The following is a 12,025-nucleotide window of genomic DNA, read 5'->3' as shown; positions in this document are numbered from 1 at the left end:
TGGGAGGCTAATTACTTAATTAGTGAATGGCGTTTTGCCACTTACCAGGGGCAGAAGGAGTTCAGGGTGAGGTAAGTATTTGGGAACCAATCAGGAGCAGGCAGCTGGATTCAGGAGGAGATCACATAAGGAAATAGAGGATAGGAGTGAGTGAGAAGTGATCAGATACATCAGGAGGAGGGCAACCAAGCAGAGGCACAGGAGGCTGGAGAGTTACTGCCCCAAGGGAGTGGGAGAGGATAGGTAGGAGGTTTGGATGATGAAGAAGGAGGACTGCTAAGTTACCCACTCTGCCAAAACTATCAAGAAGGGGCATTTGGCTACCTAAAAGATCCCGAGAGTCACAGATGTTATAAATTTCAAGGATTTTTGTCCCATACGGATGAAAGAGGTAACTCTCCTCCACAGGTGTCAGGGGACCAACACGAAGAGCTGGCAGTCCAGCGTTAAGGGACTTTCTGAACCAAGAGGGGCTTAGTATGGAAAACTTATGAACTCTTCCTTAAGGTGACTACATTTTTAAACAAATAGGTACTTCCCAAAATTAGCCACCCCGCACTCCTGCAGTACTTACCCCAGACAGTCTACAGTGGGGCAGAAGAAACAGCAGCTACTCCTGGACAGTTCATCCCTGCAAGCAGGAGATACCCCACTGGCGGAGCAAATGCAGAAAGCAATGGAGAAGTCCCAGAGGTTCCGGATTGATGCCCTCCTGGCTGAGGAGCGCCCCCACCTGCTGCCACAGCAGGACAGAGAACACCCAGGGTCTCAATCAGCTTCAATAACTCACATCTTTCCCAAAACTGCTTTCCTGCCCCTACCCAGCCTATACCCCACACCTCTCTATCACTTACCCCCACTGGGGACTCCACACCCAGCCTTCCCCTACAGCAGCTTCTCTGGGGTCTCGGGGTCTCACCACCACAAGACTTCTTCACTGCCCCTGGAGCACTGGCTGAGAGCTGGACTCCTCCTGCACAGAGGACCAGACCTTCATGGTGAGTACTGGGGGGCACGGGGGGTTACTGGGGCTGCTGGAGAAGGGCTACCAATGACTCTATCAGGCAGGTGCCCATTAAGCCACTGTGAGTCAGTAATAGTACCTTCATTCCTCTTGATACATTGTGGCACTTACATGTCTTTGGCTCCTATATAAGAACCATTTCTGAAGCCCTGATGTCCTCGTATAACCATACGCACATCTTATTTCTACCTCTGCATATCATCTTCATAGATAACCCTGTTTGCTCCATATGGCAGATTTATTTTTGGTAGCCATTTAATGTTCTACTAGAACCTGTCTGAAGGCATCGTTTTAGGTGGCCCTCCATGTGATGGGATGTAGGTGGCTCTGATGCCCCTTTGATGGGCGCAGTGACCCTGCTGACCTCCCAGACTTTATGTTTTCTGCACTTGGCTTTAATCACACACTTGGGACTCACACAATGAGAAGACCCTTGTTCCAAGAATGATCCATTCAAACTAACGTCAAAGGGTTGATTTAATGTCCACGAGGGGGTCTTAGGGGGAATCAGACAGGGTCTGGAGCTGTGTTAAGCATTCAGCTACATAAACAATGAGGAAATGACCAGCTAATAGTATACCCAGCACTGTGCACACACATCAACATCCTCTAAATGTTACCCACTGCACCTTAAATTTTATGTTATATTTATAATTGATAATATATTTTATCAGAATGGGCCAATAACAGTTAAAGTGAAGTAAACCTGTGTTACTTGCGAAATATTGTGGCACCTTTTTTATGTATTATTATTATTATTGATTTATATAGCACCATCATATTCTGCAGCGCTGTACAATAAGTAGCATTTTCCATTAGGCACGTATGATGTCATGGATGAGCAGTCCAGCCCTTGGAAGGTTGGTAGATGGCAAATAGTTCTGACATGGCACAGGAGCGAGGGGGCAAAACGCAAAACTTAATTTTAGGAGCAATTCATAGAAACATAGAATTTACCAGCAGATCGGCTCCATTCGGCCCCATAGTCGGCCGTTTTTCCTGCTGTAAAGACTCAAACCTTAGTCAGTCGTTGGTCTCGTCTTGGATTCAGAAGCCATATGCCTACCCCATACGTGTTTAAATCCCCTCACTGTATTTGCGTCTGCCACTTCTGCTGAGAGGCTGTTCCTCTTACCCACCACCGTTTCTATAGCTTCTTCCTACACGTATGTCATCCTGTCACAAACATATGATTACACAGACATTTACATGGGTAAAGTAATCAAATATAATATCCCTGTGTTTGTTGGCGAAGAGGGTTTGGTGTTTGCAGGAATTACTTTTGTTCCAAAGAACTTTGAGTGAAACAATAAAGAGAAAGAGAGACTGATATAGAGACAAAAAGACAGAAAGAGAAAGGGGGAGAAAGAGAAAATAATAAAGAGAGCTCCATGGGATGAAGACTTGGCTTTTGATTGGATACGATTAAAAATCAAATGCATTCTTTCACTGTATTAACCTCTACCACTTCTGCTGGGAGGCTGTTCCACATTACACTTTTATATTTAAATGTAGCCCTAGAAGCAATCATTCTTGGTGCTGTCGAATACCCAAACCCATCCTGGAAATAAGTCAAGTTTAATTTTGGTTAACTTATATTTTTTTGCCGGGAACAATTAATTGTCATGTGACACATAGGCAAGCACTGATTGGTTGTTGCCAGACAAACTAAAAAAAAAATATGGTTTTGTATTTTTTTTCTCTATTACTGAAAATAATTGAAACAGATCTGCTAAGGTTCACTTGTTAAATATAATAGAGGATAGCGCCTTATAAACTCTCTGCAGCATTAACATGAAATCCCAGCCTACCGGGAGATGATGGGAACGGGCGGGATGACGTTAAGTGGTGTTTTTCAGTCTGAAGAGCTGACATTTAGTGCCGTTGTCTTTCATTTATTTTTTCTCACAAGGACATTTCAATAAATTAACAGGGAATGGTTTCCGCAGCCATAAATCAAGCAGTAAGTGCCTTCTTTGTGCTGCGCATGACAAGCTGTAAACCCCTTCCTCCTTTGTCTTATTGCATTGCTTGGGCACTAAATAATTGAGGTGCCTTTCAGAGCCTTGCCCTTTAACCTTTCCAGTGCTGGATGAAATCTGATCAATGGGGGGGTCAATTCCAGCCCCAGCGGATGCCTCCACGTACCTCGGTAACTTTTGCAGCACAGATCTCAATCATAGCTCCCACGCGGCTGCCTTGTAATGTTTTACAATAGGGCACCGCGATATGACATCATATCATATCCCGGCTTTGTAAATCATTATTTCACAATAATAGTGTTAGAACAAGAGGGCGTGATCTAAAACTAGAGGATCAGAGGCTTAGATGTAATATAAGGATGTTTTACTGTATTGAGAGGGTAGTGGATAAGTGGAACAGCATCCCAGCAGATGTGGTAGAGGTTAATACAGCGAGGGGATTTAAACATGCATGGGATAGGCACACGGCTCCTGAATCTAAGACGAGACCGACGACTGATTAAGGTTTGAGTCTTTACAGCAGGAGAAACGGGCGACTAGACGGGGGGCCGAATGGGGCCGATCTGCCAGCAGGTTCTATGTACTAAGCAGGTTTATGTACTCATCCCTGCCCCTTAACACACCCCTGACGCTTCTAACCACCCCTCCTTGCTTTAGGCACCTGTACTTTTAGGGGTATGTACCTGTTGATATCCAGCAATGGCTGCCTAATCCTGTATCAGCAGAAGTTATATCCACCGTAGAGACTGCCAACGTTTTGACCTTCTTAGGTCTTCCTCAAGCTTTGGGAAAGACCTTGCAAGGTGGAAATGCTGCTTATCTGTGGGGTGGAATAAAAAGTGTCTGAGCACTTGTTTATCTTGGCGGTGTTATAAGTGGCACGGTGTTCTATCACGGCCCAGTAGTCCTGGTGTAGATTTCCCAGTTACCCAAAGCCCCGTTACCCCAACCCATATACTGCCCAGATTAGAGGTTTGGGGTGTGTGTGAGATGTGTGTTGGCACTGGGATTATTTCATGGGTGTGCAGTGTGTGCCGCTTTGTTCTGCATCTGTTATCTGATAGCAGCGTGAGATTTATTTAATGTGTGTCATTAAAATATAAAACAATTGTAAAAAAAAAAACAAAAAAAAAAAAACTGGAACGTTCTCTCCATGCGGCTAAAACAGATGTCGCCCTTTACTCGTATCGATAGATAATTCCGCTGTAAATCATACCTAAAGTTTGGGTCTAATTGGTTCTATAGCGTTTAGAGATTAAGTTAAGCAACAGATAGAACCCCAATATATACACTACGCGGCCCAATTGAAAGTGCTAACTACACAAACACACATTTTTTCCTCTTTCTTTCTTTTTGTTTCTTTCTTCCTTCCTTCCTCTCTGCTTCCCTTTCCCCTTCTCCTTTTTATCTGTCTCCTCCCTTTCTTTTTTCTCTCTTTCTCCCTTTCTCTTTTTTTTCTCTCCCTCTCTGTACCCCCCTGTATATTTAGTTTTTAACCAAAAGAAAAACTTCACTTAAATTATTTCTGAAACAAACTCTCTATCTTTCCCTCTCTTTCTCCTTTCATTCTTTCTTACTCTCCTTCCCTTTCTCCTTTTTATCTTTCTCCCTTTCTCTTTTTTTCGCTCCCTCTCTATACCCTCCTGTATATATAGTTTTTAGCCAAAAGTTAAACTTCACTATGTCTGAAACAAACTATCTCTCTCTCTCTCCCCTTCTCTCTCTCTCTCTCTCTCTCTCTCTCTCTCCCCCTCTCTCTCTCAACATTATTTCAGTTATTTGTAGCTGTGTTAATTGGCCAGTGTTTAATTTTTAATAAAAGCCTCTTTTATTACATAGGTATATACAGCTCTAATGTTAGCTGAGTTAATGATTAAATCATCCCCTGAACAAAGGCCCACAGTCCGCGTTCTGCTCATTGGTTTTCTGAGCTGTCCGTTTAAACAGAGGACTCCTCAGTATTACAGCCATTATTAATATGCTTATTAATTCTGTGCATTTTGTTGACTTAAGATAAGAAATGTTTATTTTTCCAGTTTGCAAAAACAGTCTGCCGGGGCATGCAGCGCTCTGTTATTAATGGTCGTAAAAGTGTTTGGAGTCTTTTTTTGTTTCTTTAAGTTTTGTTAGCTGTTACGTTTTACAATGAAGCATTATATAGCTCAGAATTCTGGCTGACAGCTGGTGATTTCTGACAGCCGGTGATATATACATTTCTCTAGATAAAAGGCCATATTTATAGGTAATTTTAAGATATTTTATGAGGCTATAAATAATTAAAAAAAATTCTATTTATAGATGCATTTAGGGATTTTATATATCTTTAGTTCATATATTTTTACTACAAATTATTTAATTTACTATTAATACATTTACTATAGGTCAATATTGTTCCCCAAAATTTCAAATGGCCAAATTGGGACACTTGTGGTGGGTGGTGTGGCTGGGGGGGGGGCAAGGAGGTTACATAGAAAGCTTCCATCTTTCTTAAGGCAGATCTCGGTGTCTTGTGAACCGGAGACCAAAACGCCTGTAGATAGCGGAATCCATATCTTTAATGCTCTTAATGTCACAAACCTTTTCCAGCTGGTAAATCTCTTTTTCTTCTTCGTGGGGTGATCACAAATACACTGCGCATGCTCAGTAGATACAATAATTATAAAATGAAATATCTAGTATTGCATCCTTTATTCATAGATACAACATTTCTCAATGTAGCACATGGTAAGGTCATCTCTAATCATGAAGAAGACAAATGGATACACAAGTGGTAACATTAAGAGATTGGAACGCTAGTAGTCTATAAAGGGACTGCCCTTCCTGAACAGGGACACTTGGGAGGTGTGCTGAAATAAATTATAATGTATAGATATAGGGGAGGCTGCAAAACCTATACTGGGACCCTCATCAATAGTTTCTTTAAATAAGAACTTTGGGGTATTTGAGAGTAATTCAGCTCTTGGTCTATACAACATTTGGAAGGTTAAAAAGAACTATGAATTTCCAATGAATTTTAGTTTTTCTTGTTAAATTTGGGGGTACGCGGTGTAGACCCTCATCTCGTGAATCCTATACTGCACTTAACCTCTTCCAGATATCATGTCCCAGTAGCCAAAGCCAGCAGAAAGTGAATGGCGGCGAGCTGTATTAATAATAGGTTAGCACGCTGGCGATCGCCTTATCAGCTGCCTAATAACTAATGATGGGTCTCCAAACAGCTCGACACCCAGTATATAGAGAACTGTTTACCCAGCGTTATCCGGATCACAGAGGATCGGGTCAGAGTGCAGAGGTTCATGAGAAGGGGAAATTTGCCTGATCCGGTAAATATTATCATTAGGCGTGAATCATTTGCTCACAATAGATACCAGAGCAGGTTTTAAGTACCCGGCCTTTGTGCGAGAATTAGCGGTGGGGCAATGAAGGATCTGTATGTGTATATTGCTCTATTTGAGGTTTTGGGGATTAATTTCTCCTTTTTTGCGTACTTTTCCTTTGTCCCGTGTGACGTTTCCACAAAATCCTTTGCCTTTGATGAAAACACGTCAGGCTCACACGAGAAGTTATAATGAATCGGTCTGTATTCATTGTACACGTAGAGCATCAATTCAAGGGCCAGGAAAAAGTGCTTAAAAACCCTCTGTTTTGGGGGCGGTCTTTGCAGAATATTTTTGAAAGTGTATTTTTAGCCGATATTAGCAATAATAATTACTAATATCTATTGAAGAGTAAATTGAGCCTTTAGTAGGATTTGATACCTTTTATTAGGCTAACACTGAAAAAGACAGTAGTCGCTGTAGTCACAAAAACTTTGGGACCTCAGAGGTCTCTGCTTTAGATGGCTGCTTCTATTGAGTAATCCTTGTCTTTGTTTTCAGCCGCCGCGCAGTCAGGACTGATCGGGAAATGCAGACGGCCGCGCACAGCCTTCACCAGCCAACAGCTCTTGGAGCTTGAGAATCAGTTTAAACTTAATAAGTATTTATCTCGACCCAAGCGCTTCGAGGTGGCAACTTCTCTGATGCTGACCGAGACACAGGTGGGTACAGAATGAATAAGTCACAGGTCCTTAAGTGGAGTAAGTCGCTGGTTCTCACCATGCAGACAAAATGTTTGCATGGGGCAAAAGGGCAAAATGGTATCTTCCTTGGGGCAAAGGGGGCAACTGGCAACAGCCTAATAACGCAAAAGGGTAAGTTATAGGCATAAGAAATGTCTAAATATAAATTCAGGTTAAATTGGTCGGTGGGAGAAGAAAGACGTCGTGGTGTCTGGGTGTACCGCTAGGTTTAATAGTAAGCTCTTCTGGACAGGTTAACGTAAGTAAACCTCCGCATGCAATTGCACGTCTACTCTAAAGAATACGCCTTTTATCCGATTTCCATTGACCAAATTAATATACCCTAATTCATATAGTAGAAGCCCATAAACATTGAAGCAAATACATTAAAATAAGCAATAAATGTTTATAACAAACCCATTTCACAGAGCAGGCATCTTAACTTCCTGTTTTGGGGATCTGCATGATTATTCCTCCCCATCATCTACCTCCCTTTTAAACTTCAACTTGGATCAGCGAACACAACGTGCCATTGGAACACAGGAGTGATGGGAGTAATAAAGGGCCATTGGCACACAGGAGTGATGGGAGTGATAAAGGGCCATTGGAACACAGGAGTGATGGGAGTGATAAAGGGCCATTGGAACAATAGCTACAATAGTCATTTACAACATTAACCCTGTCTGCGCTGCATTTCTGATCCATTTCATGTTATTTTAATGGACAAAATGTGCTTTTCTTTCAAAAGCAATGTTTAATCGGTAGGATATCCACTGCTGAAAATGAGTACAAGCTGTAAGAGGCTGTAATCTCCTTGTGAAGCATTACGTTAACGCAGCAAACGCTTCCAAACCTATTGCGCTAAGACGGGAGGCCGCTGGCGACAGGTTAATTCCTGAAGCAGGCCTGCCCCCTAGTGGCCGTGTTTGCACATTGCTGGCTAAGACACTTTTACTAAGTTACATGATAACTAACTCAGTTGATGACTCCGCAGTGTTACACACATAGCTGCCAACGGCCTCAATAGTCCCAACAACATGTCCCGGCAGAATGTCTAGGTTATTGGGAACCAGTCACTGTACCTCCAAACAATAAGAAGGTTTTATGACTCTACGTCTTCTTCTATGTTGACCCAATAATAGGTATCACCTTTGACAAAGACGTTGCGGGAAGCATTTAGAGTCTAGGTTGGCGCTGAAGTCCAAATCGTGATAACTGCATTTTTTTTTAAAGTTTGTTTAGAATGAAATCTTCGCTTTTATTGTTTCTCAAAAGTTCTCCATCTCTTCGCAGGTAAAGATTTGGTTTCAGAACCGTAGGATGAAATGGAAAAGAAGCCGCAAGGCTAAAGAGCAGGGCCCGCTGTGCCAGGGCCACAAACAGAGAGCGGACGGGAAGACACCGGTAAAAGACGCTCATGATGAAGACGATGAGGAAGCCGAGGAGGACGGTGGATATCATAGGCCTGACACGAGCGCAGACATCTTAAGACATACCACCCAGATGAGCTACAGCCCAGAGTCCTTGTGTTCGGAAGAAGACACCGCCACGGTTCCTTCGCCGTGAGATAAAGGACTAATGGACTATAGGTGATCCGGAACGCTAAACCACATTTTATTTATTTATCAAAGACTATAATATTCCCCCAAATAGGAGGGGAGCAAGTCATATTTAATTTATATGTATTTAACTCTAAATTGTCTTCAGAGGGTGTTGTGGATCAGGGTGGGGAGAGGAAAATGAAGATTGAAAGAAAACTAGGAACGTTCCTTCAACAGAGACTGTCAAAAAAAAGACCCACTGAGAGATTTTACTGCCGCTATGGAGCTTTGTTTAAGGAGAACAGTTTGGGGGGAAAAGCTCTGAATTTGGAACTATTATCATGGAAATCATTATCAATGGATTGTCGCTCGTTGTCCCCCATTTACACCAGAACTGCATCTTATCGTTAAGGCTCAACGTGGACAATATGTCACTCAAACGTCTTACCACATATAGTAGTAGTGAGTCTCCTTGTGTATCCTTCCCTTTCCTAAACTTTCCTTCAAAAAAGCAATAAGGGTCTTGGTGCTTACTTCTCCCATGCGTAGATGTGTGTAAATAGCATACCTGCCAACAGTCCTGAATTTCCCAGGACAGTCCTGGGTCCTGTCTGGTCAAATTCGAGTCTGTTGCGGCATAAAAATACCGCCCATGAACAGTGCATTACAGAATCCGTACTGGGGAGCCTAGAGCTCAATGCAGCAGGATCATAAAGAGTGTGTGGGCCCCTAGATCCCCGAAAGGGCCACATTTTTTGGCTATCCCAGCTTGAGCGATTAAATATTTGCGAATCTACTCGTTTCCTGGCAAGGGTATACATGTAATTCCTGGCCCGTTTTGCGGCCCTCAAGGACTGGCGTCTTGCAGCACATGTCATCCGCAGAGCCCTTCCATCAAACCCACTGCATGGGTGGTAAAACCTCCGAGAATGAAGTTGACGGAAGGAGGAGAGGAAGAATGGAAGGACGTGAAAGGATTAAATCGTGCCCCTCATTGTGCGGTGACAGCTTTAATTTGCAAAGTACATGCATTAAAGTGATGTATAGCCGGGGTAATTCCAGCAGTCGGTGCTGCCGGCCGTCCCGGAGCCCATACACTAACTGCGTTAATTTATAGGACCGCTGGAAGATGTGGGCGCCGGGCCCAGATCTGCTGCTCATTCCCCGTCCGCTGATTTACGTTCCCCCTGGTGAATGACTCATAGTTTATACACAGTCTGATCCCATTAGATCTTCATTAATCCCAGTTATCCCAGTAACTCCTGTCCCAACCCCCCCGCCCCGCTATGAAATGCACCTGTGCTTTACACTGCACTTATTTCAGCTGCTGTGTGTGGGGTAAAAGGCAAAAGGCTTTAATTTAAGTAACAATCAGCTAATAGATGGCTGTTGTCAAAGGAGGGGGGGTAACCAAATAACCCAACTAACCTTTAAAGGCAACTTCCAACGATTTTAATAAGCAACAGATTAAAGATACATTTTCAAAAATATTCCTCTGGTTTGTTCCCCCCCCCCCAGTTGTAGTTGTTGCCCCATAATATAATGTTTTCAGGCAGCTGCATATTAACCATGTATGAGTTCTCGCTCTGTTATCTGAGCCCCGATCTACTAAGGAACCCCCCCCACCTTGTCATACTGCCCGTGGGGAGAAATAGAATGACTCAGTCTTAATCACCCAGTCGGACTCTCTGACTAATGGAAGTCTATAGGGAACAGACTTCATTAGCATTGCCATAAAGCATCAGCTCAGTGCGGTGTTTGAGCCGGGAAAGTCACCCAAAATATCACATGACTGACAGCAACGGCGGCTCCAGGTCTGCAGATAAAGGGAGTTTACTAGGAAAAAAAATGGGATAAAACCAGGTTTTTGTCACCGACCAGCATTACTGTATACAGCGCTGGGGGGTATATTACTGTATACAGCGCTGGGGGGTTATTACTGTATACAGCGCTGGGGGGTTATATTACTGTATACAGCGCTGGGGTTATATTACTGTATACAGCGCTGGGGGGTATATTACTGTATACAGCGCTGGGGGGTTATTACTGTATACAGCGCTGGGGGGTATATTACTGTATACAGCGCTGGGGGGTTATTACTGTATACAGCGCTGGGGGGTTATATTACTGTATACAGCGCTGGGGGTTATATTACTGTATACAGTGCTGGGGGTTATATTACTGTATACAGCGCTGGGGGGTTATTACTGTATCAGTCTTTAGGTTCCAGAATACAGTCCAGGATCTATTTGTCAATCTGATTTTATGGCTTTTTCTTAGTATTTAGTAGGAATTTCTGGTGCTGGACCTTGTGCTACATTACTCCTGATTAGATTGAAAGCTCTACGGGTCAAAGGCTATAGCGTTTCTGAACTGTGTATAAACAATACATGGAAAAGTCCCTGTGCCTACCTTACAATCATATTATTTTTTTATTTTGGGCCAGTTTTTATTTTTTGCCTGTATCATATTCATGTGCAGGGGTGCTGGGGCATGTGACTAGCACTCTATAAAACATCCTCCATGTAAATAAATCCCAGTTTAATACAATAAATCTCTTAAAAACTGAAATCCGCTTCTGTGATTGATATTGAATTTTTACACGTATTACACATTATGTGCAACACTTTGTCTTCATTATTTTAAGGTGCTGTCCCACTTGGTTTTTTGGTTTCTATGGCAACATCCTATCACCACTTGCTTTGTGTCATGTGACAAGCGTTCCCAGACAAAAACAGTGAATAAGCCAGTTTTACATGATTACCGAATTATTTGGGATGTTCGGTAGTTTTAGGAATGATATTTCTAATAATTTAGGTATAAACTTGTTTAATTCAGCAGATTTGTACAATGATTTTGTCTACATTATATACATTTTACAGCATTTAAAGCAACAGACCAATTAACATTTATATTTTATATTTTACCTTCAGACCTAAGACATGTTTAGGGGTCACTTTAAGGGCCAGATAATCTCCAGGGCAAAAAAAGGGGTGTCTGTGGCGCTACATAAAACAATAACTAATAATAATAATAATGGCTAAAATCCCTTGGGGTTGATTGCCATAAATTGCAGTCATTTCAATAGTGCCCCAACAGCCAGGCCTCGAGTGGAGGAGTGAGGGGGTAATGTAAATATATTTGCCCCTCCAACCTCTGACAAAGTCATAAGGGTAACTTTAATTGAATATGTAGGGTTATTTAACCCCCAAATGCTCTTCATATTTGAAATGAAGTGGAACTGAATGCAATTGGTATTTATTTTACGACAAATGCACTTACCTGAGTGAGGGCCACAGGTTAAAATGCTCAGAGTCCGCGGGAATCATTTCCACACATCGCTGGCTGTTGCACGTTTGCTTTGCAGCCAGAGACAGCCGTCACGGCGATACCAGCTTCGCCTTTTCAAGAGTTTGGG

General features: G+C 42.6%; 1 protein-coding gene across 1 annotated transcript; it reads left to right on the top strand.

Annotated features, from left to right (window-relative positions):
* Nucleotides 1-254: 254 nt before the first annotated feature.
* Nucleotides 255-9,118, top strand: LOC128501902 (motor neuron and pancreas homeobox 1-like). Its single transcript, XM_053471544.1, has 3 exons — nt 255-998; nt 6,885-7,045; nt 8,360-9,118. The coding sequence occupies exons 1-3, from the start codon at nt 665-667 to the stop codon at nt 8,630-8,632; spliced, it is 768 nt and encodes a 255-aa protein (XP_053327519.1). The 5' UTR covers nt 255-664; the 3' UTR covers nt 8,633-9,118.
* Nucleotides 9,119-12,025: the final 2,907 nt, after the last annotated feature.

The sequence above is a fragment of the Spea bombifrons genome, chromosome 7 (assembly GCF_027358695.1).
Source record: "Spea bombifrons isolate aSpeBom1 chromosome 7, aSpeBom1.2.pri, whole genome shotgun sequence".
Classification (NCBI taxonomy): domain Eukaryota; kingdom Metazoa; phylum Chordata; class Amphibia; order Anura; family Pelobatidae; genus Spea; species Spea bombifrons.
The sequence above is the reverse complement of the archived record's forward strand: the minus strand, read 5'-3'. Positions and strand labels throughout refer to the sequence as shown.

Coding starts and splice junctions, on each gene's coding strand:
- LOC128501902 (XM_053471544.1), top strand. CDS start 665: ATGCAGAAAGCAATGGAGAAGTCCCAGAGGTTCCGGATTGATGCCCTC. Junction 999..6,884: donor CAGAGGACCAGACCTTCATG/GTGAGTACTGGG, acceptor CTTTGTTTTCAG/CCGCCGCGCAGTCAGGACTG. Junction 7,046..8,359: donor TGATGCTGACCGAGACACAG/GTGGGTACAGAA, acceptor ATCTCTTCGCAG/GTAAAGATTTGGTTTCAGAA.